This window comes from Gopherus flavomarginatus, chromosome 2 (assembly GCF_025201925.1).
Source record: "Gopherus flavomarginatus isolate rGopFla2 chromosome 2, rGopFla2.mat.asm, whole genome shotgun sequence".
In the NCBI taxonomy this organism is placed as follows: Eukaryota; Metazoa; Chordata; order Testudines; family Testudinidae; genus Gopherus; species Gopherus flavomarginatus.
Genome location: NC_066618.1, coordinates 80,310,770 through 80,335,437, shown reverse-complemented (window position 1 = coordinate 80,335,437; position 24,668 = coordinate 80,310,770). Strand labels below are relative to the sequence as shown.

At 42.4% G+C, this 24,668-nt stretch overlaps 1 protein-coding gene across 1 annotated transcript in view; it reads left to right on the top strand.

Moving 5' to 3' along the window:
• EAF1 (ELL associated factor 1) overlaps nt 1-24,323 on the top strand; it is a 28,131-nt gene extending 3,808 nt beyond the window's left edge. The window contains exons 2-6 of the mRNA XM_050938527.1: nt 1,032-1,126; nt 4,297-4,433; nt 6,165-6,331; nt 14,582-14,812; nt 21,823-24,323. Of these exons, the coding sequence (XP_050794484.1) occupies nt 1,032-1,126; nt 4,297-4,433; nt 6,165-6,331; nt 14,582-14,812; nt 21,823-21,869 (677 nt within the window). The 3' untranslated portion in view covers nt 21,870-24,323. The remainder of the gene's footprint in view (nt 1-1,031; nt 1,127-4,296; nt 4,434-6,164; nt 6,332-14,581; nt 14,813-21,822) is intronic.
• Nucleotides 24,324-24,668: the final 345 nt, after the last annotated feature.

Here is a 24,668-nt window from a genome sequence, read left to right as displayed (position 1 = left end):
TCCTTCCCTGCGGTTTGCAGGGTGGTTCGCGGAACGCGAGAGCAAACCGCGGCGAAGCTGGTCTCCTTTCCCGGTTTGCTCTCGCCTTCCCGGAACCACCCAGCAAACCTCAGGGAAGGAGACCTGCTTGCTCGGGGTTCGCGGAACGCGAGAGCAAACCGGGGAAGGAGACCAGCTTGATTACCAGAGGCTTCCTCAGGTATGCTGGGATACCTGCTTATTCCACGGAGGTCAAGAAAAGCGCTGGTAAGTGACTATACTTGATTACCAGCGCTGGATCACCAGCGCTGGATCCTCTACACCCGAGACAAAACGGGAGTACGGCCAGCGCTGCAAACAGGGAGTTGCAGCGCTGGTGGTGCCCTGCAGATGTGTACACCTCCTAAGTTGCAGCGCTGTAACTCCCTCACCAGCGCTGCAACTTTCTGATGTAGACAAGCCCTTAGTCTGACTCCTGTATATCACAGGCCACCAGTGCTCACTGACTAAACCCAACAACTGAAATTAGACTAAAGTAGTACAGCCCACAGGAGACTAGACTGTTATGTGCCACAGGCAGAGAAAAGGAGGGACCGAGATGCACCAGTGCCCAAGGCCCCTGCAAAGGCAGGGAACGGAGTATGTGAGAATATGCCTGGATAATCCTGGCAAGTGACCCGCATTCACATGATGTGTTGGCTGCTTGTTTCAAACTGTCTTCAGACTCAAATGTCACTGCATTGGTTATACCTGGGTCACATGTTGAAGCTTTTCCTTGACCAGAATGGCTAGAAACTTCCTTTTTTTAAAAATTGAAAGATTAAAATCTGAGGTAATCACATGATTTAAGGAGCGGGTATCCACAGAATTAGATCTATTGTGCCTATGCATTAGTTCAGCTCTTCTTTAAATAGTAGCATTGGCCCACATTTTACATTCCTTCTAATCAGAAATAAAGCAGGAGATGAGTTACCTCAGAAGAGAAACCATGGAACTCTCTAGAAACTATTTAGATGAGAAATGTATTTAATACCACTTATTTTCCTCTTCAGATGATTTTAAGCCAGCATCTATAGACACATCTTGTGAGGGGGAGCTCCAGGTTGGTAAAGGAGATGAAGTAACAATTACACTGCCACATATTCCAGTAAGTTTACTTTGTGTTATGATTCAAATTTACCTTTTGACTTCATAGCAAATTCTCATCCTGTGGTTTTAGTGTCTGCTAGCCAGGAACATTCTACTGTAAATGGACTTAAATCTATCCTCTTCACCTTTGATCACAATGCTAAACAAATGAGTCCACTGTTGGAGCAGCTTTTGCACTGTCTTTCTACTAGCATTTCAGTATATCATTCTGGGAGAGGGCTGTAAAATGGAATCGCTATAAAGTATTTCTTTAAACGTCCAATCTACTTTGCTTACAATTAATCCTCCTTGGTACTCTTTGAAGAACAAAAAGACTTTTAATCCTGATTGGGTCCCCACCTAATTTCCATCAGTTTTTAGTTCTGCATTTTAAGTATGGGAGTCTGATTATCCTTGACTCAGGTCAAGATCTAATTTCAAAAGACTGAAGTTATGCGTTTGAAACTGCTCTTGCTGTTGCTGAAAGCTATACAAACAACATCCTGCACCCCATGTTTGCAGAAGCTACTCCAGGATTCCTAGTCAGTTGCAATGAGGTTAAATCCAATCCCTCCAGAAATCGTATAGTAAAGATTTATTGTGCAAGGATGATGGCCAAGTGACAGTAAAGAATATGGTCAAATGATTGTACGTATTTCTGTTTTGATAATAAAGAATTGAAACAAAACAAAAAATGCACCTGTGTTCTGGAACTGGATTTGTATATTAGCTAGAGTTGTTGCTAATTACCAAAACAGCATATGTGAATTTATAAACAACATAGATAGGCTTAGTATAGATAGACGACAGTTTTCTGCCGGATTGGAATCCAAATGGCAGATCCTCAGCTGGAAAAATTATGGATGGAGCTGATAATTTACACTGGGGAGGATCTGCTCCCAAGAAAGTTTTCTAAATAACGTTACTGTCTTCACTCTTATACGAAATATTGCCTCAATTTAATCTATATAGTATACTGATCTTGTTGAAGTAATTCTGAGAGCAGAAGCAGTATAATTAATGCCAGTAATGCTGCCTTTTGAATTGGAATATTCCCTTTTGACTGGGAAGTGTATTGTTCCTATATTTTGAAGTGGGCGAATAAGATTGTTTGTAGTGCATCCCCTTTCCAGATGTCTGTTCTGATAAGATTATTTTTAATGTAATATTTTATGAGAATGGACAGCTTTCAGCTTGACCTGTCTCTTCTATATTCTAGAGGGTTTTCCAGTTAACCAAACTGAACATAGTCAATATTGATTTGGAGCAACATACGCATAGTGGCTGCTTTCAATCTAGTTAAATGGACAATTCTCTGAAAAGGGATGGGATATGTGATCTCAAAGCTTTCCTTTCTTGAAATGTTGATAAAACAATGTAAGAGGGTTCACTGATCTTCTGGATCCTGCTTTATTTCTCATATTCCAACAAACAGTTGCACTAAGTGCCTAACAATTGGATGGGATTCAGGTTCCAATTTGCCATTTGAAATTTTGCTATCTCTGACGGTACCACTGTTTGAAGGAGATTTTTTTGTATTTCTTCCAGTGTGTGGACAGTTTCAGGGATTACGGTGCTTTGAGGATGTAGTGGTTTAATATTTGATGGTCAAATAGTTGTTGAGGAATTATTTTTGTCTTTTGTTTTAGTTATGGGTTTCATCACAATCCTGTTAAACTTTAGCTCTTTCACTCAGTGGGTTTTTTCTGGCCTTTGTAACAGAATAATCTGTAACGTAGCATTTTAGTTTCTGTTGCTTAGTATTTAAGCACTCCAAACTCTTACATACCTGCTTAATTTTAAGCATGTGAGAGGGACTGTTGATGTGCTTCATTGGATTTTCAGTTTCTTCTCTTTATTTCTCAGCAAAGATTATGCTCTTCTTTAAATTCCAGGCTTTCGACAAAATAGGGAATCGTGGGATATAAGCTTATCATAATTTCCATTATATTTGTGCTTTATATGTTTGTCTAACTTCTCTTAATCTGTCAAGGATGACCAGGACTTAAATTCCAGCTTATTTTATATTCTCTTCAATCCTTTTTTACTTTTCAATTTCTTAATGTAGTAATATTGTAAATATCTGTGAAGGCATGACTATGTGAGAATATGATCTTATCCAAATTGGAACCTGTCTTACTGTAACATCTCTGAAGAATCCAGATGTAGGCAGTCTGCATTGTTCCATAACCATTTTAGATTAGTGTGTGTATCCTATTTTTGATAGTGCGCAGAGTTTAAAATTTTAGTTTAAGCGTGAAGACATTATATTTTCTTTAGAAGAGGGGTGGGAGTGGAAGCATGTGCTTTTGCACACTGTCCTCAATTCAGGGTGCTTCCCAAGAACATGTGTAAAGATTGCTTTCTGTTCTCTGAAGCAGGACTCTCTTCTTCACTTGTAAGTAAGTACCCTTCACCTTTCTCTGTAACTATACAGCTATTGTATGGATAAAATCTGAGCAGGTTTCACAGTAGAAAATCTGAGCAGGTTTCACCCTTCACTTTTGTACATCCCTTATACTAAGTGCATCAATTTTTTGATTCACCCAATGTTAATTAGTATCATAGAGAACCCCCCAGATTGCTCCAGAATGTAGGTCTTCATGCAATAGTTTTGCCAAGCAAACAAACTGTTTGTTTTTTTTAAATCAGTTGTTGCTAATGTATGGCATGTGATATTTGCTTCATAACACAGAAGAGAGGTGTTGTTTTTTATTTGCTGGATTAAATATAAAGGCAGTTTAAATGATATATTGGGTACACATACATTTCATCAGGTCACAATTCCACTGAATGCATAATTAGATTTATATTCAGTATCCAAACCCAGGATTTTCAAAGCTAGTAGAAGTATCAGGGAAGTTTCTGATATTTATCAGGTTAAACTAATAAAATTTAGTTGTTACCATGATGGAAAGTAGAACTGTAAATGATAGTAACCAAAGGGTAGATGTGTTTCATGCAAAGCCACATAAAATGATTAAAAGCATAATAATGAGTGAGGAAGAATCTGATGTAATACATATAAATGTATTCATCCCTTCCTGAAATGAACAAACACTTTCAATCCAAAGTAAATGATAATTTGTTGATATTAGGACAGAAGCATGCATATAGACTTATTGTGTATAAATGGCTTGCACAGTGTGGGTATAAGCAAATGAATGTGTGCTTTTTCTTTGACACCAGGGCTCAACTCCTCCAATGACTGTGTTCAAAGGAAATAAAAGACCATATCAGAAGGACTGTGTGCTTATTATCAATCATGACACTGGGGAATATGTGCTGGAAAAACTTAGTAGCAGTATTCAAGTCAAGAAAACAAGGTAAAACTGGGGCACATACAGTTAATAAGAAGAATTCTTGCTAGAGAGTCATGTTAGTAGTGTCACCTTTAGCTATGGCTATGAGTTTTGTGAATTAGCAGTATTGTTTAATTACTGATTTTCCTGGACTTTATGAGGACAATTATCATGCCTAAATATGGAAATCTCCATTGTGTGTATGTAGCAGAGCGTAAAGAATTAGTAAATTCTCTGTTATTGAAAGGTGATAATTGTAACTCATGACTGAACAGTATTGGTGGTATAAGAGTTTAGAAGCTGTTCAGAAGATTAGATGGCTTTCAATGATTTCTTTCTGAAGAAGATGGAAGTGGTAACCTGTCAAGTGGACGGTGAAGTTGCGAGTAATGGACCTAGAAGTCTAATTATATATAACAATTAGAGTCTGGGGGAACATGGTTGCATCAAGGAGATAAACAGAGCAAAAATCCAAACTCTTCATGGGCAAAGATTCTGAAAAAATGAATGCTGCAGAAATAAATAGTATTGTGGGTAATTGCCTAAAAACTGCTGAGATCAGAACTTCTGTCTAATCTGATCGCCGTACCTCAGTACACAAATGGCACTCTAGAAAGTATTCAGATAAAATATCTTTCAGAGTAGTGCTAACTGTAAGTACCTCAAGTCTCTGAATCAAGTTCTTTTAGCAGTGGGGAATGCATATTAGATAAGTTCTATAGAGCATGCCATTATTACATATTTTTTTTAAAAATGACACATTTAAAATAACCTGTATTACTGCATCTGTAAAAACTTTGACTGAGAGCTCACTAAAACTTTATAGTGATGCAGGCTGGGACCATGCTTGGCAGCTAGATCAGAGATCTCCAAAGAACAAATCCAGGCTGTTGTACATGAGGGTACTGATTCAACAGTTGCCACACTTTCCTCTGAGACAACGCCCTACAAGTGCATGAGCATGATGTTCCGAAGCACTGTGCTATTAGAGGTCATGTCATTCAGATGAAGTGTCAAGCTGTTGTCATGATCACTTTGGTCTTTAAAGATCCCTTGGCACACTTGGCAAGAGAAGGGGTTTTAGTCTAAAATTCAAAGTGGAGTAATTACATTCTTCCCATATAAATTCCTTCTGTAGTTTCAAGAGCATAAATCAATATTGGTAACAATTCTCTGCTCTTATATAGTAACTTTCATCTGATGATGTACTGCATGTAATCAAAGAGGATACTTCCTGTTGTAAAATGCTGGGTAGTCTTGCTGTGCATCTTCTAATAGTTAGCTCCATTTCAATAATGGATGAAGTGATCCCGTTGTATTTCATGTCTAAATGTTTGTGAAGAGTTTTGGGATCATTCAGGATGAAAGGTGCTGTATAAATGTATTTTACTATAGTTGCTGATTGTATTAAGAAGATGTTCTTTGCTAAATGAAAAACCTTTACCGCTATTTGAACAGAGAACAAGATATTGCTAAACCTCACATGGATCTGGAGCACAGTTAGTAAGGACCTTACTCTACGGTCACTTTACGGCATGCTTCCCATGGAAGTCAGTGGTGATGCTGATTCCCAAAGCAGTGTAGGTTTTTTAGCAGTATTGTATTTAAAATCCATAATTCACTATATAGCTCTACAGGATGCAAAGTAAATTTGTATTCAGTCTGAACTCATTAAATATATATTAATACAGATCTTACTGGAACAAATGAACACAGCTTTATGGCACCACTGACTGTTTTTTTATGTTGTTTCAGGGCTGAAGGAAGCAGTAAGATCCAGGCACGAATAGAGCAGCAGGCTGCTCGAGCCTCCCAGCCTTCCTCACAGTTCAAAGCCCCATCCAAGCCAGCAGCTGGGCCCAAAACCTCCCCTTTGAAAGACAACCCTTCACCTGAACCTCAGCTGGATGACATTAAGAGAGGTAAAGAAGGGTGGGTTTTTTTTAATCTACTGTTTTGTAATTGTTCATTTACGAAGATACATAAGAACTTCAAAGCATTAAAGGCTGGTACACGACTGCTGGTTTATAGTCTATGTATCTTATTTTAAGGATTCTTAGTGAATTGTTTATTTTCTTACGTCAGCGTAGTCATCCAAACTGTCCCCATCTCTCTGCATGTGAGCATCCCTTTTTTGCTGATAATTTAATCTCTTTCAGACTCTTTCTCCATAAAAATAACATTAACTCACAAGATGTACATCATCACAGTTGGATGGAACAGGAGTTGACTGGCTATCTCATCCAACAGAAAGCTTTAGGTCTGAGATCCATCAAATAATTGGATAGGGATCAAATTTGCACAATATGGACCACACTGCCATGTAGTTGCTATATTTATTATGCAGGTATCTTGGGAGGCAAAGAAGGATTGAGTTCCTAAATTAAATAAATCTCCTACTTAAGCAGCAGCAGGCTCCTAATCTCAGTGTTTCTGTATCTGTGCCCAAAAGTTAGGCCTATTGGGGATTGATGCACAGAATCTCTGCCCAAATCCCTTCCACCCGGGTGGTGCACTCCATGGGTATATTGTGGACAATGCAGTTGAAGCGAGGAACTTTCTTTTTTTGTTTAGTTTATATTTTACTGAAAAGTCAGGTACTTTCTAGGCATATGTTGTATATTAAGACCATATTGTTCCTTTCTCCACTTCCGGTGTTTCCTTTGCATTGTCTTTTCCCTCTGGTCCATACAGCTAGTTTTCTTATGGGCTCAGCCTACGTTATTTATCCTATATTATTCAGCAAGATTTTCTTGGACTTATACTAGTCACTTTATGACATTTTTACTTTTCAAAAATCTGAATGTTGGTTGTAGGAGCAGATTATATTAACTCCTGCGCAGTTTCTAATCTAGTGAACACCAGGATGTTGATCGAAAGACCACGCTGAAGTCTGAGGGTTTGTTAGTTGCAATTTCTGTCCTTTCTCACTGTTTATCTAATTTTTTTATTTTGAAAATTCTTCAAATACATAAAGCCAACCAAACAAGCAGACTACAGGGAAATACATTAAGTTAGTAAACAAATTATCTGGTATGGTTCTTATTATACAGTTTAGAAAACAAATATTAGTTAAACTAAGTATGTACTACAGAGTTCTGCTGGCATAGTTGTGAGGAGGTGTGATTCTTGACTGACATAGCTGTGCTGGTAGAAGCCCCTGCTGTAGACAGTGACACCAGCCAAATGGCACTTTTACCAGTATAGCTTGTTTTCACTCCGTGAGGTGCAGGGGTTGGGGGTGTGAAAGATTTTATTATTCTGGTACAAGCTGCAGCTTCCAGTATAGCTGCACCCACACTAGGAGTGCTTTGCCAGTATAGTATACCAATAGTCTTATACCAGTAAAGTGCTCCTAGTGTAAACATAGCCTTAAATAATCATCGGAAACCTTTCCAAAAAGGTATACAGCAGTGACTAAAGGTTGTATTGTTGCAGTAAAAATTACACATTTGCCTGGTGTGACGGTTACTCCAGAGAGAGTCTTTCCTCGTATTCTAAAAACAGAAGACCTGTTGTACAAAAGTGTGAATGTCCTGGTTGTCTGATAACTTCTCCAGCATCTGAATGTCCTGTATTGTAGAGAACTTCAAAGTACCATCTGGGAGATCAGTTGTATTTCACAGAGAGTATCTACCCTTCGCGTGTTCTAATAAGAGAGAGTATGGCTCCATCAACAGTTTGTTCTTGGCCACAGAATAATTGTGCTTCTGTAGCTTTTCTAAACATTCCTCTGTTCTTTCTTTACATAAGCTTCTAACAATGGAGAACTCAAGTACCAACACTTGGACACGTCTTATAATTCTGAGAAGCTATGTAGGGAAAGCACAATTAAAAGCCATTTTGACACAACGAAGATGAACGATACAAGTCAACTAGATCCAGGAAACAGTCTTCAGTCCTTGGGACTCCTGTATTTCTTCTTTACTCCTACAGAGTTTTTAAGTTAAAGGATTTTTTTGCTCTTGTTTCCTGCCATCTCCTTCTTGGTGGTTGAAAGACATACTTTGTACAGAAGAAAAGTAAAGCATACTGGGTGAAGTTCTGTGCTGTGCCTCTAACAGGTGCAGCACAGAACTCTCAAATCGTAGGGGGCTGGATCTAAAGTGGCTTTAAGCCATCTTTGCACCCTCCTGATCCTAAGATGCCGCAGGGGCTGGGATGCCTCTGGTGTTACTAACACAGCTCTGAGATCCTCTCTAAGTTCCAGCAACCACTGCAGGCTGCCCTGTGGGCTGCTGTGCTGCCCAGCATTTTCACAGCATACTCTGACCCCACACTTGACATGCCTGTCCCTCTGAGGCATGTGTTGAGGGTCTGGGAGGCACCTTTAGAGCTGACTTTGCAGTGCTAGCAGCAGGAGAATCCTTTACCTATTAGTTATGGGGAGGTTTGGCCCTCTTTATGCCCCTGCATCCCTTTTACACAGCATCAAGGGGCCAGAGTGCAGGTGAGGATCTCATGCATTATGAATACTTATCTGCACCTTATCGCATGTCACTGTTCAATGAGAATGAATGATCATATTGTGGTATTTGCAGGAAAAAAATTGTTGACATTTATAGAGCATACTTAATCACAACAGATGCATTTTTAATAATGTTGACATAATGTATATAGTATCTGGAAAAAGTACAAGTTTTCCAGTGTTGCTGGAAAACTATGAATTTCATGCTTAAAATGTGCTCTAAAGTGCAGTTTTACTTTGAAAAATAACTCTAAAGATGACATAATATAATTGCATATTTGTTGACTTATAAAGTCTTATAAAGTCGCTTGTGGACTTATAAATCAAATTTGCTGAATTTCAGTGTAAAACATTTTTTTTCTATCTGCTTTCTCTGTAAATTCAACCTGTCAAAATCAAGTAGTTTACTTCTGTCTAATGTGCTGTGGGACTTATGGCCTCATAACGCCAAATGCTGAGCACCTACAACTCCCATTGGCTTTAGTCAGAGTTCTAGAGGCTCAGTCCATCTCAGGGCCAGGAACTTCTAGCTAAGAATTTTGTTGAAAGTGCATGAAACAGAATAAAACCCAGTGCATCTACTGACAGCAGAGAAAAGGGGGAAAAAGCCCTGTTCTTAGTTAATGAAGTAACTAAGTAGATTTGATTTATTAGGACTGGTCCACACTACAGCGTTAAATCGATTTAAACAGCGTTAAATCGATTTAACGCTGTACCCGTCCACACTACAAGGCACTTTAAATCGATTTTAAGGGCTCTTAAAATCGATTTCTGTACTCCTCCCCAACGAGAGGAGTAACCCTAAAATCGATATTACTATATCGATTTAGGGTTAGTGTGGACGGAAATCGAAGTTGTTGGTCTCATTCTTTTACTGAGCTACCCAGAGTGCACCGCTCCGGAAATCGATGGTATCCAAGGACCATGGACGCACACCACCGAATTAATGTGCCCTAGTGTGGACGTGTAAAATCGATTTTATAAAACCGGTTTTAATAATTTCGATTTTATGCTGTAGTGTAGACGTGGCCTTAGTAGTATTTATTATTGTAGCGCCTAGGAGAAAAAAGAATGTTTTTGTTTCACTTATTCTTTTAAGTAAATTGCTAAAGTTGAGAAATCAAATACACAAAACTCAAAAGTTATGGTTCCCTCAACAATATCAACTTTGCCAGATATAGTGCATTCATTAAGGTATGTATTTAACACATGGTATATAGAGAGGTTTTTTTAATATTAACTTTTGCATTTCCTGGCTCTTGTGACCTTTTCAACCTCAATATTGCATTAACATGGTATGTTTGTTTGATCTTAAGGAACGAAAGGTATGCTGAATAAGCATTTGACTTTTCACAGTTAAAGGCAGCATATAGACTATGCCATGTAATCATCACACATTTAAACAAAAAAGTAAAGGCACCAGAACATTAAGTCATCCATACTAATAACTGCACTAAAGAATGCCTTGATAAAGCAACAGAGCAGACAAGCAGGAAGATACAAATTGTGACATAAATAAAGCAGATTTGTTTTTCCTTTTGGACCTCGTCTTGTGGTTGACTCAGCCACCATCTTTGACAGGCTGAAGCAACTGGGGATTCAGTAGGGCTTCCTAAAAGTCATGTGGAAGCTCTGCATGATACATTTTTAATGATATAAGAGCAGTTGTGACATCAGCAAAAACAACGTTTTCTTGTCTGCGCAGAAGAACAATTTAAAATATTGGTTGTGTGGAGCTGAGAGAGGAGACTAGAGATATCCGAAAGGGAACGGCAAGCCCAAGAGGCAGCAATTGATTAGAAAAAAAGCCCCAACTGAGCTACTTATCTCCCTTCCTAAATGCTCTCCGTTGCTACTGATAACACCTTCAACTTCCCAGCCCTGTCCCCCAGGCTCACAATCTTGATGTCATTTTCTTGCTCTTCTTCTCCGCACACATCAAGGATGGCAACAAATCTTGCCACTTTTCTCCAAGACATCTTTCTTTCTGCTCCTGGTGGCTAAAATGCATCTCCATGCTCTCATCATTCTCTGTCTTGTCTAATGTCCTCCTCACTCACCTGCCAGGCACCCATATTGCTCCCCTTCATTCCATCCTAAACACAACAGCCAAAACTATCTTCCTTGACAATCAGATCGTGTCACTTCTCTCTCTGAATTATTCTATTGGCTCCCCCTTGCCCACCATATCCAGTTCAAACTTCCCATCCAACCTGCTCTTCAGCCTTCATCTTGAATACTGTCTCACTGCATATCTTCTATCCTCTTCCTTCCACCAGTGTTGCCAACCTCTACTCTTTCATTACCGTCTTCCTCTCCCTTCTGTCGTCTTCACACCATCTTCCATGCTGCCTCCTTCTGACCCTGAGAGCCCCTTTATGCCACCCACCATGCTGTTGTCAGAATATGTAGCCAAATGATATCTTGTAAGATATATGTAAAAACTCTTGACATGGTGGTCATTAATATTATTGCATGATGTATGTATGGTTAGTGTATAAAGAATTATGTATGTGCTGGAAATATGTTCCTAAAATATGTTCAGACCAAGCAACCTGAGTAGAGCAAATAAACAAAGTTTTTTGTAGACAAAGGAATGTTGTTTTGCCAGTTTGCCTGAGTCTCCGATGTAAATTGAGCCAGGTGAGGCCAGAGTACATTTACATCTATGGTAAACAAACTGATTAAGTCAATCAAAAAAACAAATTGATTAGAGGATATGGAAGATAGCATGGCATCTGCACACCAGCAGAGGACAGGAACTGTGTCTGGGCTTAATTTTCAAATAATACATTTCAAAGGCTTACTGGGCTAGAACAAGAAGGGGAGAGAACCCCTTTTTTATCCATATCTTAGGGAACAAAGTGGACAACAAGCTCTGATTCTGTGAACATTGGAGCTACTGCCAGGAAGGACTGGAGATGTTGTAAGTGAGAAAGCTGTTTAGGCAAAGGCTTAACTAGCTAGAATTAAATGTTAGGTACTAGAAAGCATGTTTTATTTTGTTTGTTTTCTGTTTTCTATTTTCTGTTATTTCTGCTTAGTATCACTTAAGTGTCTGTTCTTCATAAACGTCTTCCTGGTTTTACTGTAAACCATCTCAGTGCTGTTTTGTTGAAGTATAGAGTGAGTCCTCAGCTAACCTAACAAGCTGGTGTGCATACTGTCTCTTTTGAGATAGCACACTTAACAATTTCTGAGAGTATCCAGTCAGAGGGACTGGACACTACAGAGAGACGTCTCTGGAGAACTCAGGAACCGGGGTTCACTGATTTGTTTCCTGCAAGAAAGGTTAAGACTGGCAGAATCTCAAGGAATTTACTTGCAAAGCGGACAGACTGGTGTTTTAGGGAGATCACACGTAGTCTGATCTCCAGCAAAGCTCTCCCTTGCTAAGGCAGAGGGTAATGGTGGCTTATGGTTCTGTGTTGCCCTGAGAAGAAGCACCACACTCCTATGTTGGAGGGCCCTCCCAGTCTCAGTCTGCCAGGTCATCCTAACTTCTCATTCATATCTTCCACATATGACTCGCTTCTTCCATAGGGCTTATAAACAAGTAAATGGGTGGAAGCCCCTTCCTCTAGTTCTCCCAGTACATCTTTTCTGTCCATTAGATTCTCGACTCTTTGAGGCATAGACTGTGAATATTTGCACTATGTACATTTTTAGTGCTCAGTGAGTAGTTATAATTATCAACTTCCTTGATCCAAAGTATCACTTGAGGCATGCAGAAAATTTACCGACTCAAGCTAGGGCAAAAGATATTCACATCTGTGGGATTTCCATTTTCCATTGTGCTTAGTTTCCCCAACTTGCTTAGTTTAGACATTGAGAGATCCTCTAAGCCTGAAAGTTGTTATGGGATTCTAGAAACCCGCAGTTTGGGAATAAATTGAGAACTCACACTTGGGAGTGCTCCTTGTCCAGTTCTCAGACTCTAGCATGAAATAAAATTCTAAAAACTGCAAGACTAAGTGGGGAGGAGAATAAGAGAGAGAGAAATCACTTTTGAAAGATATATTACTCTCTGCCATTGACTCACTCCTGTAAATCCAACAGAAACAGATGACAGATTTTTTTAAATCTAAAAGATTGAACCAAAATTGCTGTCTTGCAAACAGATGAACGGTAGGTAACATAACCAGTATGTTTTGCTTCAGCAGCCAAATTGCAAAAACAACCTCATTTCCTCAAGTACAACTTGATTTAGACAGTCTATTGCTCCATTGTATAAGTATAATATTGTTTTCCTTAATTCCAGTTGAATGTAGCTGACTTAGAAATTGAAAGGTAGCAAATTTAAAATTGAAAAAGGAAACTTTAAGCCAGTGCATAATTACCCAATGGATTTTGTTGCCAAAATACAGTGGAGGCTGAGAGCTTAGCAGGGTTTTTTAGTCTTATTTCCTGATCCTGTAGCTGTTGTATCATCGGACATCTGGAACCCTCTCCTTTCCAGTCAGATACAGTGTTTAGCCTTAATCCTGAAATGTTCATGATCATGAATTTTAACGTCATGGCATTTTTATGTATAGAAAAGATCTGTTCAAGGTCATTTTGGAGATACTTTACACAGAAAGGATGGTCTTGTGATTCAAACACTAGAGTAGGACTTTGGAAATTTGGGTTCAGACTCTGTTTCTGCTACAGTATTCCTATGTAACCCTGGGCAAGACACTTACATTTTTCTGTGCCTTAGGTCCCCATCTGTAAAATGGAGATAATACCTGATTTCTCCCACTCTTTCTATTAGACTGTAAGTTCTTTAAGATAGGAACTCATTTCTTAGCTTGTGTATGTACAATGTCCAGCACAATGAGGCTTGAACTCTGATGATTTTGGGTGCTTTCATAATATAGCTAATGCTAGCTTTATTATTTCTCTCCCTCTGATCCCTATACCTTTGGACTTACGGTAACTAAATGCTTAATGTTATTGGTGGAGGGATACAAGTTGTAGTCCCCACAAAATGTTCAAAAAATCCTTCAAATAGTTTTTGAGTAACATGGAATATTCAAATATACAACAATGGTGTGATTTGGGATGACTTATCTAAATCCTTGGTAAGTAATGTAACTATTCCAAACTCTTGCTGATATAACTTTCATATTGCCATTGGAACCACCAAGAAGGGTGCATGGCAAATCTAAAGAACTTCATGACTTTATTGTTGTAATCCCCTTCTCTCTTCAGTGTTACTGTCACTTGTTGCATCTGATACCATTTTCAAATGAGCCTAAATCCCACAGGTTTTTCTATGGAACTTAGGCTCCTAAGTCACTGGGTACTTTTGAAATTTGTACCCGTTGTGTCAACTGTTGTATACTCTGACCCCCAAATCATTTACATTTAATGCCTGTTTTGTCTGTAAAGTGCCTGGCACATTGAGCACTCAGTAAATGAATAATACAGTAAGGAATGGTTTTAAAAATAGAAAACATATAAAGTGGTAGTGAAAGAAATGAAGTTTAGAGAAGCAGTGATTATTACCTCTTCTCTAGATTCAGCTGCAGCACTTAGGCACAGTTGTATATATCTTTCTTTTGTTTTCCGCCCCCAATTCTCTCCTTTGGATTTTATTTTAGACTTGTTCATTGTGCTTGGTAAATTATACTTGACATAACTGTTGCATTTTAACATTCCTTTCCTGAAATTCACAGAGGCCTGTAAATGTTTTGACCCAACAAATGTTATCCTATTCCAGAGCTAAGAGCAGAGGTTGAAATTATTGAACAGATGAGCAGCAGCAGTGGTAGCAGCTCATCGGACTCTGAGAGCTCTTCTGGAAGTGATGATGAAAGCTCTAGCAGTGACGGGGAAGAGGCTGCACGCATTTCCCCCTCTCAGCCACCACACCAGCAGTTCAACAACAGAAATGCTGTTGCTAATGGTACCAGCAGGCCACAAGGAAGCAATCAGCTAATGAACACTCTCAGTAAGTAAAGTTTTGTGTGTTGTTGCTGTGGGAACCTGTGTGATGCCACCAAAAGGCATAGATTTTCTAAGCAGGTTTAGATATCACTGTAGAATATAGTTTACCAAATGGTTATCCCAAGCAGTTGCCTGCATGCAGGTTGAAATATGTGAAAGGGAGACCTTACAACAAAAAGCTCTTATTTATTTGAAGATATAGAGCAAGGTTGGGCAAACTATGGCCCGTGGGCCAGATCCGGCCTGTCAGGGCTTTGGATCCGGCCTGCGGGATTGCCATCCCTGTGGCGCCACAGGCCCTGCGCCACTCCCGGAAGCGGCCAGAACCATGTTCCTGTGGCCTCTACGGGAAGGGGGTGAGGCAGAGATCTCCACGCGCTGCCCTCACATACAGGCACCACTCCCTGCAGCTCCCATTGGCTGGGAACGGGAAACCATGGCCAATGGGAGCTTCAGGGGAAGTACCCACAGGCAAAGGCAGTGCGCGGAGCCCTCTGCCCTCCTGCCTCCAGGGGCTGCAGGATGTGGTGCCAGCCGCTTCCGAGAGTGGCACAGTGTGGGGCCAGGGCAAGCAGAGAGCCTGCCTTAGCCTTGCTGAGTGCCACTGCTGGGCCGGAGCCCGCACCCCAAACCCCTCCTGCATCCTGCACCCCAAACCCCTGCCCTGAGCCCCCTGCCGCACCTCACACCCCTCCTGCACCCCAGCCACACACCCTCCCACACCCCAACCCCTTGTCCCAGCTATACATTCATGGCCCTGCATGCAATTTTCCCACCCAGATGTGGCCTTTGGGCCAAAAAGTTTGCCCACCCCTAGTATAGAGGCTGCTTAGGCATCAAGGGCTTGAGCCAAAACCCAAAAGACTCCCATCGGCTTCAATGGGTTTTAGAGCTGGCGCTCAGTGTGACTCGGCGACAAAGCTCGATCAGGGAGGAGTAGGATACAGACGCTCCCCAACTTACGCAATCATTCTATTCCAGAAAGCCTTGCATAACCTGAATTTTACGTAAGTCGCAAACATATATTGTGCAAGCATAAAAAACAAACAATTACAATATTTTCTTCTCTAAATCAATCTTCTTTTGCTTACGAACTGGTCCTGCACTCTTGCTGTCACTTGGTCACTTTCCAGGCATAATTTGAATGAAATAATAGGGTGAAATAACAAAATACAGTATCACTGAAATAACATGAGACTGAGAGGCTGTGAGAGTGCAAAGCCTTCCCTTGTAGAAGATGCTACTGCTGTATTCCTCCACACACCACACCACACTACAGTACAGTACTTTGTGTTTCGGTACTGTACACAATATTTTCCACAACTCGAAAATTTTATTTATGCCTTATGGAACTTTTTGCTTAAGGTCGAATTTCGTAAGTCAGGTCTTGCATAACCCTGGGAGTGTCTGTACACTTTGGGGAGGGAAAGCATTGTTTTTTAAATTTTAAAAAAAAAAAACAGCTTTTGAAATGTGGGATTGGCTGCATATGTAGTAAACCCCTTAGTGAAGTTGCTGTGTGTGTGTGTGTGTGTGTGTGTGGAAGTTGATACAGACGTATAAAGGACGTGGAACTAACTTGTAATAACTGATGAATACTGCATGTGACCTGGTTATTGAAATAATTACTGCATGGCTAAATTGGGTTATTGGGATGCTGACTATCCCTAGGTTAGGTTAATTTAATAACAGGGCTGTTAAACAAGCAGGAAGGTGTCACAGTACCTAGTTTCAGAGTAGCAGCCGTGTTAGTCTGTATCCGCAAAAAGAACAGGAGTACTCGTGGCACCTTAAGACTAACAAATTTATTTCAGCATAAGCTTTCGTGGGCAACAGCTCACTTCTTTGGTTGCAGCCAAAGAAGTGAGCTGTAGCCCACGAAAGCTTATGCTGAAATAAATTTGTTAGTCTCTAAGGTGCCACAAGTACTCCTGTTCTTTTTACAGTACCTAGTGAGCACCCTCTTGTGACCACTCGCTGGGACTGCTGTGAGGGGAATTCAACCTTCTGTGTCCCTGGATGGTTTAAGCTTCTAGAGCAGGGGCAGGCAAACTTTTTGGCCTGAGAGCCACATCCGGTTTCCAAAGTTGTATGGATGGCCGGTTAGGGGAGGATGTGTCTCCTCAAACAGCCAGGCGTGGCCCGGCTACCGCTCCGTATCTGATCCATCCCACACCCCCACTTCTTGCCCCCTGATGTGCCCCCCCGGGACTCTACCCCTGCTCCCTGTCCCCTGACGGCCTGCCCCATCCTACCCTCCTGTTCCCTGTCCCCTGACAGCCCCTGGACCCCCTGCCACCCTATCCAACCCCCCCTCTCCTTCCTGACTGCCTCCCCAGGACCCTTTTCCCCATTCAACCCCCCCTGTTTCCCGCCCACTAACCGCCCCAACCCCTATCCACACCCCCGCCTCCTGACCACCATCCCGAACTCCCCTGCCCTCTATCCAACCCCGCTGCTCCCTGCCCCTTTACCGCACTGCCTGGAGCACTGGTGGCTGGCGGCGCTACAGCTGTGTCACCCAGAGCAGTAGGACAGGCAGCCGTGCCGCCCGGCTGGAGCCAGCCACAACAATGCACCACACAGAGCACCGGGTCAGGCCCTGGCTCTGCAGCTGTGCTGCCCCAGGAGCTCACCGCCCAGAGCATTGCGCTGGTGGCGGGGCGAGCTGAGGCTGTGGGGCAGAGGGAATAACAGGGTAGGGGCCAGGGGTGAGCCTCCCACAGCAGGAGCTTAAGGGCCGGGCAGGAAGGTCCCGCGGGCTGTAGTTTGCCCACCTCTGTTCTAAAGCCTCAGCAGGCTACAGCACTGTTTTCTCCCTGGGCCTCTCAGGCACATTTCCTGGGCACTGACTCTGTCTTCTGCCCCTTCTCCAAAATGGAGCTCCTCTGCCCTTCTGTTCTATGCCCCAGGCCCAGAACTGATCCCCGAGATAACCCAGTTGTTCCAACATACCCCTCTCCCAGATCTCCATCCAAGAGGTGTGAAGCTTCTGGTTACAGTTTAACTCTGTCAGGGGCATGCGGCAGTTGTGAAGCCTGTAACACCCACACTTTACACAGAGCGTTGTGCTCTTTTACTTAATCATACACCACATAGGAGAATACAGATCATACAAAACAACAAACATCTTACACCAGTGTCCCTTGCTAGCTCACCGTTCCCTTGTGAGCCCTTGGGGACCATCGGTGTGGAGGGAGACAGGCAGGCAGAATGTCCCCTGCCTCACGCAGGCTGTTACCTGCTGGCTGGTCTCTATATCCTGAGACCAAGTCTAAGGGTGGGACAATCACGGGATTCCACCCTGAGAGAGGTGACGGTACGAGGCCAGCATCTATGGAGGATGCATTCAGAGCGGTCAGAGAAACGATCAGAGGTGCAGCTAAATTATGCATCACGCCCTCTCAAACATTTTCCCCTCCTGTTCTACTGTGTCCAGCCATCCTCATCACTATCCCACCCATCTTTCACTGCCAGTTTAAAAGCATAAAGAATGTGAGGACGTGGAGGAACTGTAGAGAGACCTGCTCCTGTCCACCATGGGAGATAGGCAAGGGTGAGGAGTTATGGCTAGTCAAATTGCTATATCCTCTCTGTGGTTCCGCTATATGCTCCGTGATGAACTGGACCTGAAATGTGTGCTGTGTGCTAAGTGCCCATGGTTTCTGTAGCAGATTCAGGTAAATTCAAACATGGAGGGTTTTGGTGAATTAAATATGAAAATGAATCTGGTGCATCTAATCCTCCTTGATTAGTCCAGAACTTAGAGAGAAATGTGAGTTTTGCTAATTAGTATTTAGACCTTCACTCAAGGCCCTATCCAAAGCCCACTGAAGTCAGTAGAGTCTATTCACTGACTTAGTGGGCCTTGGATAGGCCCTTATTTAGGAGGTCAGATTTGCCATGCTTGGAATGTGCTTGAATTTCAAAGTCTTGATCCAACATGTGTCCGTGGATAAACCATTGATATTTCTGTAACATGAAGAACACACCTCTACAGGGGAACACTTGCCATAGCATGGAAACCCCCAAAAAATGTTAAAAAGGAAAAGAAACAGCCACTGTCTTATTTTTTTCAGTAGCTCTATTGCAGTGGACCTGCATTCGAGGGCAAGATTGTGGAAGATGATAGGGCACATGTTACAGGCCAGCTTAAAAGCAAGCATTGTCAAAGTTAGACTCAGGACTCTCAGTTTGTCAGACCACTCTGTTTTATTAGCACAGCGCTCTGCTAATAACATCCAGATAACGTGAGCACCGTGCAAGACACAAACTATCTTATTTATACAGATAAAAGAGCAGGAATTAGACAAAGGGACAAAGAGAGCAAAACAGTAAAATTCACCTGGGGCACAGCATGCATATCCTACTTCCTTACTAACTCTTATCGATCTAAGGCTAATACTTCACCAATTGCCCTTAAACGGTGCAATTGTTCTATGTTAATGTCTGTATTCCTGACACCTGGATTGCAGCATTCCAACAATTTTGCTTAAAGGTACAGACGGCATTTCTTTAATCCTTTCTATTTTCACAATATAATTCATTCTACTTTCACAGCATGTACATTACCCAAGAATGAAGAGGACATTTCTCATTCTCATGTTCATCAGAATTCTGCAAGAGAGGTGGCAGACAGTTGCTATGTAGCAGTGGTCCCCAAACTTTTTCCATCACGCCTCCCCCCTTGCCCGTAATGGAACCTGTCTGTGCCCCCCAGGAACCACGTCTGGGAGGGAGGCCAGAGCCGCAGTTGGGAGTCATGGCCAGGGGGCCAGGAGCCGTGGCCTGGAGCTGTGGTCGAGGCCGGGGTCACAGTCAGGACTGGAGCTGTGTCAAGGGCCTGGGGGCAGGGCCAGAGCTGTGGCTGTGGGCAGAGCTGGGTGGCACTCCTTCCCCACCCTCCATGGGGGCTGATCCAGGCACTGCTGTGCCCCCTCCAACTTTGCAACTCCCAAGGAGGGTGCACTCCACAGTTTGGGGACCTTTGGTACATACTATGAGGACAGTGTAGGTCTCTGGGCCTCCCTCCTTCTGGCCATGTCTACATCTAAAGTTTTGCAGCGCTGGTTGTTACAGCTGTATTAGTACAGCTGTATAGGGCCAGCGCTGCAGAGTGGCCACACTTACAGCAACCAGCGCTGCAAGTGGTGTTAGATGTGGCCACACTGCAGCGCTGTTGGGCGGCTTCAAGGGGGGTTCCGGGAACGCGAGAGCAAACCGGGAAAGGAGACCCGCTTCGCCGCGGTTTGCTCTCTCGTTCCCGGAGCCACCCAGCAAACCGCAGGGAAGGAGACCTGCTTGCTCTGGGCTCCGGGAACGCGAGAGCAAACCGGGAAAGGAGACCCGCTTCGCCGCGGTTTGCTCTCTCGTTCCCGGAGCCACCCAGCAAACCGCAGGGAAGGAGACCTGCTTGCTCTGGGCTCTGGGAACGAGAGAGCAAACCGGGAAAGGAGACCCGCTTCGCCGCGGTTTGCTCTCTCGTTCCCGGAGCCACCCAGCAAACCGCAGGGAAGGAGACCTGCTTGCTCGGGGCTCCGGGAACGAGAGAGCAAACCGGGAAAGGAGACCCGCTTCGCCGCGGTTTGCTCTCGCGTTCCCGGAGCCACCCAGCAAACCGCAGGGAAGGAGACCTGCTTGCTCTGGGCTCCGGGAACGCGAGAGCAAACCGGGAAAGGAGACCCGCTTCGCCGCGGTTTGCTCTCTCGTTCCCGGAGCCACCCAGCAAACCGCAGGGAAGGAGACCTGCTTGCTCGGGGCTCCGGGAACGAGAGAGCAAACCGGGAAAGGAGACCCGCTTCGCCGCGGTTTGCTCTCGCGTTCCCGGAGCCACCCAGCAAACCGCAGGGAAGGAGACCTGCTTGCTCTGGGCTCCGGGAACGCGAGAGCAAACCGGGAAAGGAGACCCGCTTCGCCGCGGTTTGCTCTCGCGTTCCCGGAGCCACCCAGCAAACCGCAGGGAAGGAGACCTGCTTGCTCTGGGCTCCGGGAACGCGAGAGCAAACCGGGAAAGGAGACCCGCTTCGCCGCGGTTTGCTCTCGCGTTCCCGGAGCCACCCAGCAAACCGCAGGGAAGGAGACCTGCTTGCTCTGGGCTCCGGGAACGAGAGAGCAAACCGGGAAAGGAGACCAGCTTGATTACCAGAGGCTTCCTCCTTCCACGGAGGTCAAGAAAAGCGCTGGTAAGTGTCTACATTGGATTACCAGCGCTGGATCACCAGCGCTGGATCCTCTACACCCGAGACAAAACGGGAGTACGGCCAGCGCTGCAAACAGGGAGTTGCAGCGCTGGTGGTGCCCTGCAGATGTGTACACCTTCAAAGTTGCAGCGCTGTAACTCCCTCACCAGCGCTGCAACTTTCTGATGTAGACAAGCCCTCTGACTTATCTTTGGGCCTCAGAGCTCCCTGGTTTTCCCCTTCCTCACTGACTTCTGAAGCAGAACTATCAGATAGGCTCAGCCCAATATTCTTGAGCTGCCCTCACTTTCCTGATTTAGCCACAGGCTAGAAGAGACCACTGTGATCATGTAGCCTGACCTCCTGTATGACATAGGCCATAGAACTTCCCCATAGAACAGCCCTATTTTCACTACTGAAATTACTATCTTTAAAAAAATGGTTATTTTAATAGTGTAGATGAAGCCAGGGACTTTCCTAGTGTCCTGCCCAAAAGTCATATATGGCACTTTGGCTGGGCGGAGGGTGTGGAATAAATTCCACAGCTGCTGAGAAGGCGAATGCTTCTTTTTGAACAGGGAGTAGTAGCCTTGGTGGTTGTGGAGCCAAGGAGACTCAACTTTGCCTGGATTGGGCCTTAAATAAACTCTGTGCAAATTTTAATGTTCTTGAATATGGAGAATGATTATATTAGACAAACTGCTGAGATGCTGTTCATGTTCATTTCTGTGTAATTCTTATTTAAATCTCCAGTTTAAATTCAATAATTCTTAAATTTGAATATAATCAAAGTATGAATTAACTTCTGGTGTTCTTGTTTTTTTGTCCCCAATAGGAAATGACTTGCAGTTGAGTGAATCTGGAAGTGACAGTGATGACTAGGGCTAAGGTTTCTCTTTTTCTACTGCATATATATGAAGAACTAATTTACTTTTCAATGAGCCCAATGCTGATGAGGGAATTGGCACGGGAATAGCTCCGTGCATGGAATTTTAATAGAAGCAATGTGTAACCCTATGGAATATCAAATGTTATCCTAAACAGAAGCTGAGGAGGATTTTACTTTGTTTATTAAGTGTATATTTTATGTATATTCTTAGTCTTTTAAAGTTTTAAATAGATATGTACAGTAGATAAGCCAGTCTGTGATCCTGACTACTGTTGATCTGTAAAGCATAATGCATATTCTCTTGATGTAATCTAAATGTTTCTTGTTCATGGGAGATGTTCAGTGCCGTAGTACATTAAGGAAAAATGTGTGTTTAGGACAGACGTGAGCCAACAATTCATTAAAAAACCCATGTGGGAGCTGGAGTGTAAACTAAACTCATCACTAAACTGTCTTCTTCAGTTTGGGGCTTTTCTAATGCCTTTTTATTGCTATTTTTGGCTAACCGTGATGTGGGAGTGTTTTGAACAGTTATAAGAGAAGTTATAAAATTGCCTCTTCAATCACTGCCTTGTTGCACCAATGCCTTATGGAATAGTTTAAATAAAACTTCAGTTGCTGCCTTCATTATTAAAGGAAACAATACTAGAAGCTGTTCAAATTACCTTCAAAAACAAACAGTCACACATGTACACACACTGTGTATGTTTAATGATTGGCATTGAAGACAGGTGTTCTCTCAAAGTAATGTTCTTAGGTGTTTTAAGTAACAAAAGTACCTACCTGTGTAAATAAGAACTAGGACAACTTTCTCTAATAGATCACACAGTCTCATTTAATTCTGGTTTTCAGTCTCTAACGAAAATGGTTTAAATATAGACTATCAACCTTATTTAAATTACTCCAAAATACTCCATTTGGAACTGGAGAAAAGATATTTGCAACTGCAGGGCTAGAGCCCATTGCTACAAGACGATTACACCAAACAGATGAATAAACAGTTATAAGATGCAACTGGAAGCAGCCCACCTTCTCCAAGGTTCCCTACATGGAGTTTTCCCCAAGTTGTTCCTTGGCATGGATCTCGTGAGGGACAATGGGTCCTGTCGTTCTTCAGAGCAAGAGACATTTACCCCTGTAAGTGTTTTTTTATTTGTTTGTTTGTTTGTTTCATTTTGTGCATACATGGGACTTAAGTGGTGCATGAGGTCCATGCTGCCCACTCCACACACGGTTCAATTTCAGCTGTTACCCACATGGAATAAGGCAAGTGGCAGTAGGCGTCTAATGTAAGCCAGGAAATACAAAGCTAAATATTTACTTTCCTGGCTTTTGTCTATCAGTGGTAGTCTACCATCATTCATGTGGTTTTGTTTCCCTGTTTGTTAGGGTTTTTTTCTCTTTTTAAAAAAAATGCATTGGAGGGCACTAGGGGAATTTTGAAGGAAGGTTATAAAACCCAGATTATTTTCTTGCATTCAATATATATTTAAAGAGGCATCTTTCTTGTACATATGTTTTTAAAAATATTTGGTTCTAAAAGAATATGATATGTATACATATTTTAACACAATTAAGAAATATAGTTGGTTTATAACCAAAATGATTTGATTTTTCTCTGTGAGCAAAGAGAATACAGGTGCTCTCTCCTAGCAAGCTGCAAAAGCTTTGGTCTTAACGATTGGTATAGCAGCTATTTAACCGAATGTGTGTTTGCAACCTAATTAGTAGTAATGTTGCTTCCAAAATATCATCCTGAATTTCCCTTGACTTACATATTAGATAAGCAGTGAAGTAGCTAATTACTGCAACAACGCATTATAAGTTATTCAGTGGCTTCATTGTGCCCTCTAAAATATGGGGTGTTTCATAGGAAGTGTTCTGTTTATTCTTCGAGTGTATGCAGTTTAAAAGGGGATAAGACAACATAAAAAGGAATATACCACACATTACCTATGATCATGTCTAAGATACTAGGCACACTAACAGTACCGAGTCAGCACTCATCAAGCCAGAAGACCTAAAATATACATACCCGAAAGGTCAGCATAGGCCACACTTGTGTCCCACTCCCTCAAAAGGTTTAATGGCTTCTCGTGTACCCATGCTGTATGCCTTGATGTTCCAGCGAAATAAATTGGAACATCCCATGTTCTCAGAAACCAGACTTAACCAGTTGGTTTAAGAGGAAAGGCTGATAGGAAAAAGTTCTCACTTGTGTTTTTTTCTCTAGGGTCAGAGAAATGGGTACTCAGGAATAATACAAAATTGAAGTACATATAACTATTTGGAGAATACTGTGCCTAAAGTTTATTTGCATAGTTTACTTTATTATAGGCTAAACATATGCGTGTTTACAGTTGTGTAAAAGTAATTTGCAGTGTAAAGCCATATCATTTTTTCTCTTTCAAATTCAGTTTATTTAAATACAATATGAAGTTTAGCAATCCAAATGTGTGTGTGTTTTCTTTTAAACGGGGAAACTAATGGGAGTGTCGCTTGGAGTTAATTTGGAGTGGAGGATATTTTTATTTACAGCAGCTCTTCATGCTTCATTGTGTGCCTGTTCACTGTGTTAGGTATCTCCCTCTAGTGGCTGATCCACAGAGGACATTAGTTTACTACATCTGCCAGATAATGGAGCTTTTCCTTTAGCTCAAGTGGCAGAGGTTCATCCTATTAGCACTGGAGATTCCAGGTTCAATTCTCAATGAGGAATCATGACTTGTTAAAATTGCATGTGGGTAGTATACTGACAGATGGATTATCAAGGGGAAAATTTGAGGCTAAAA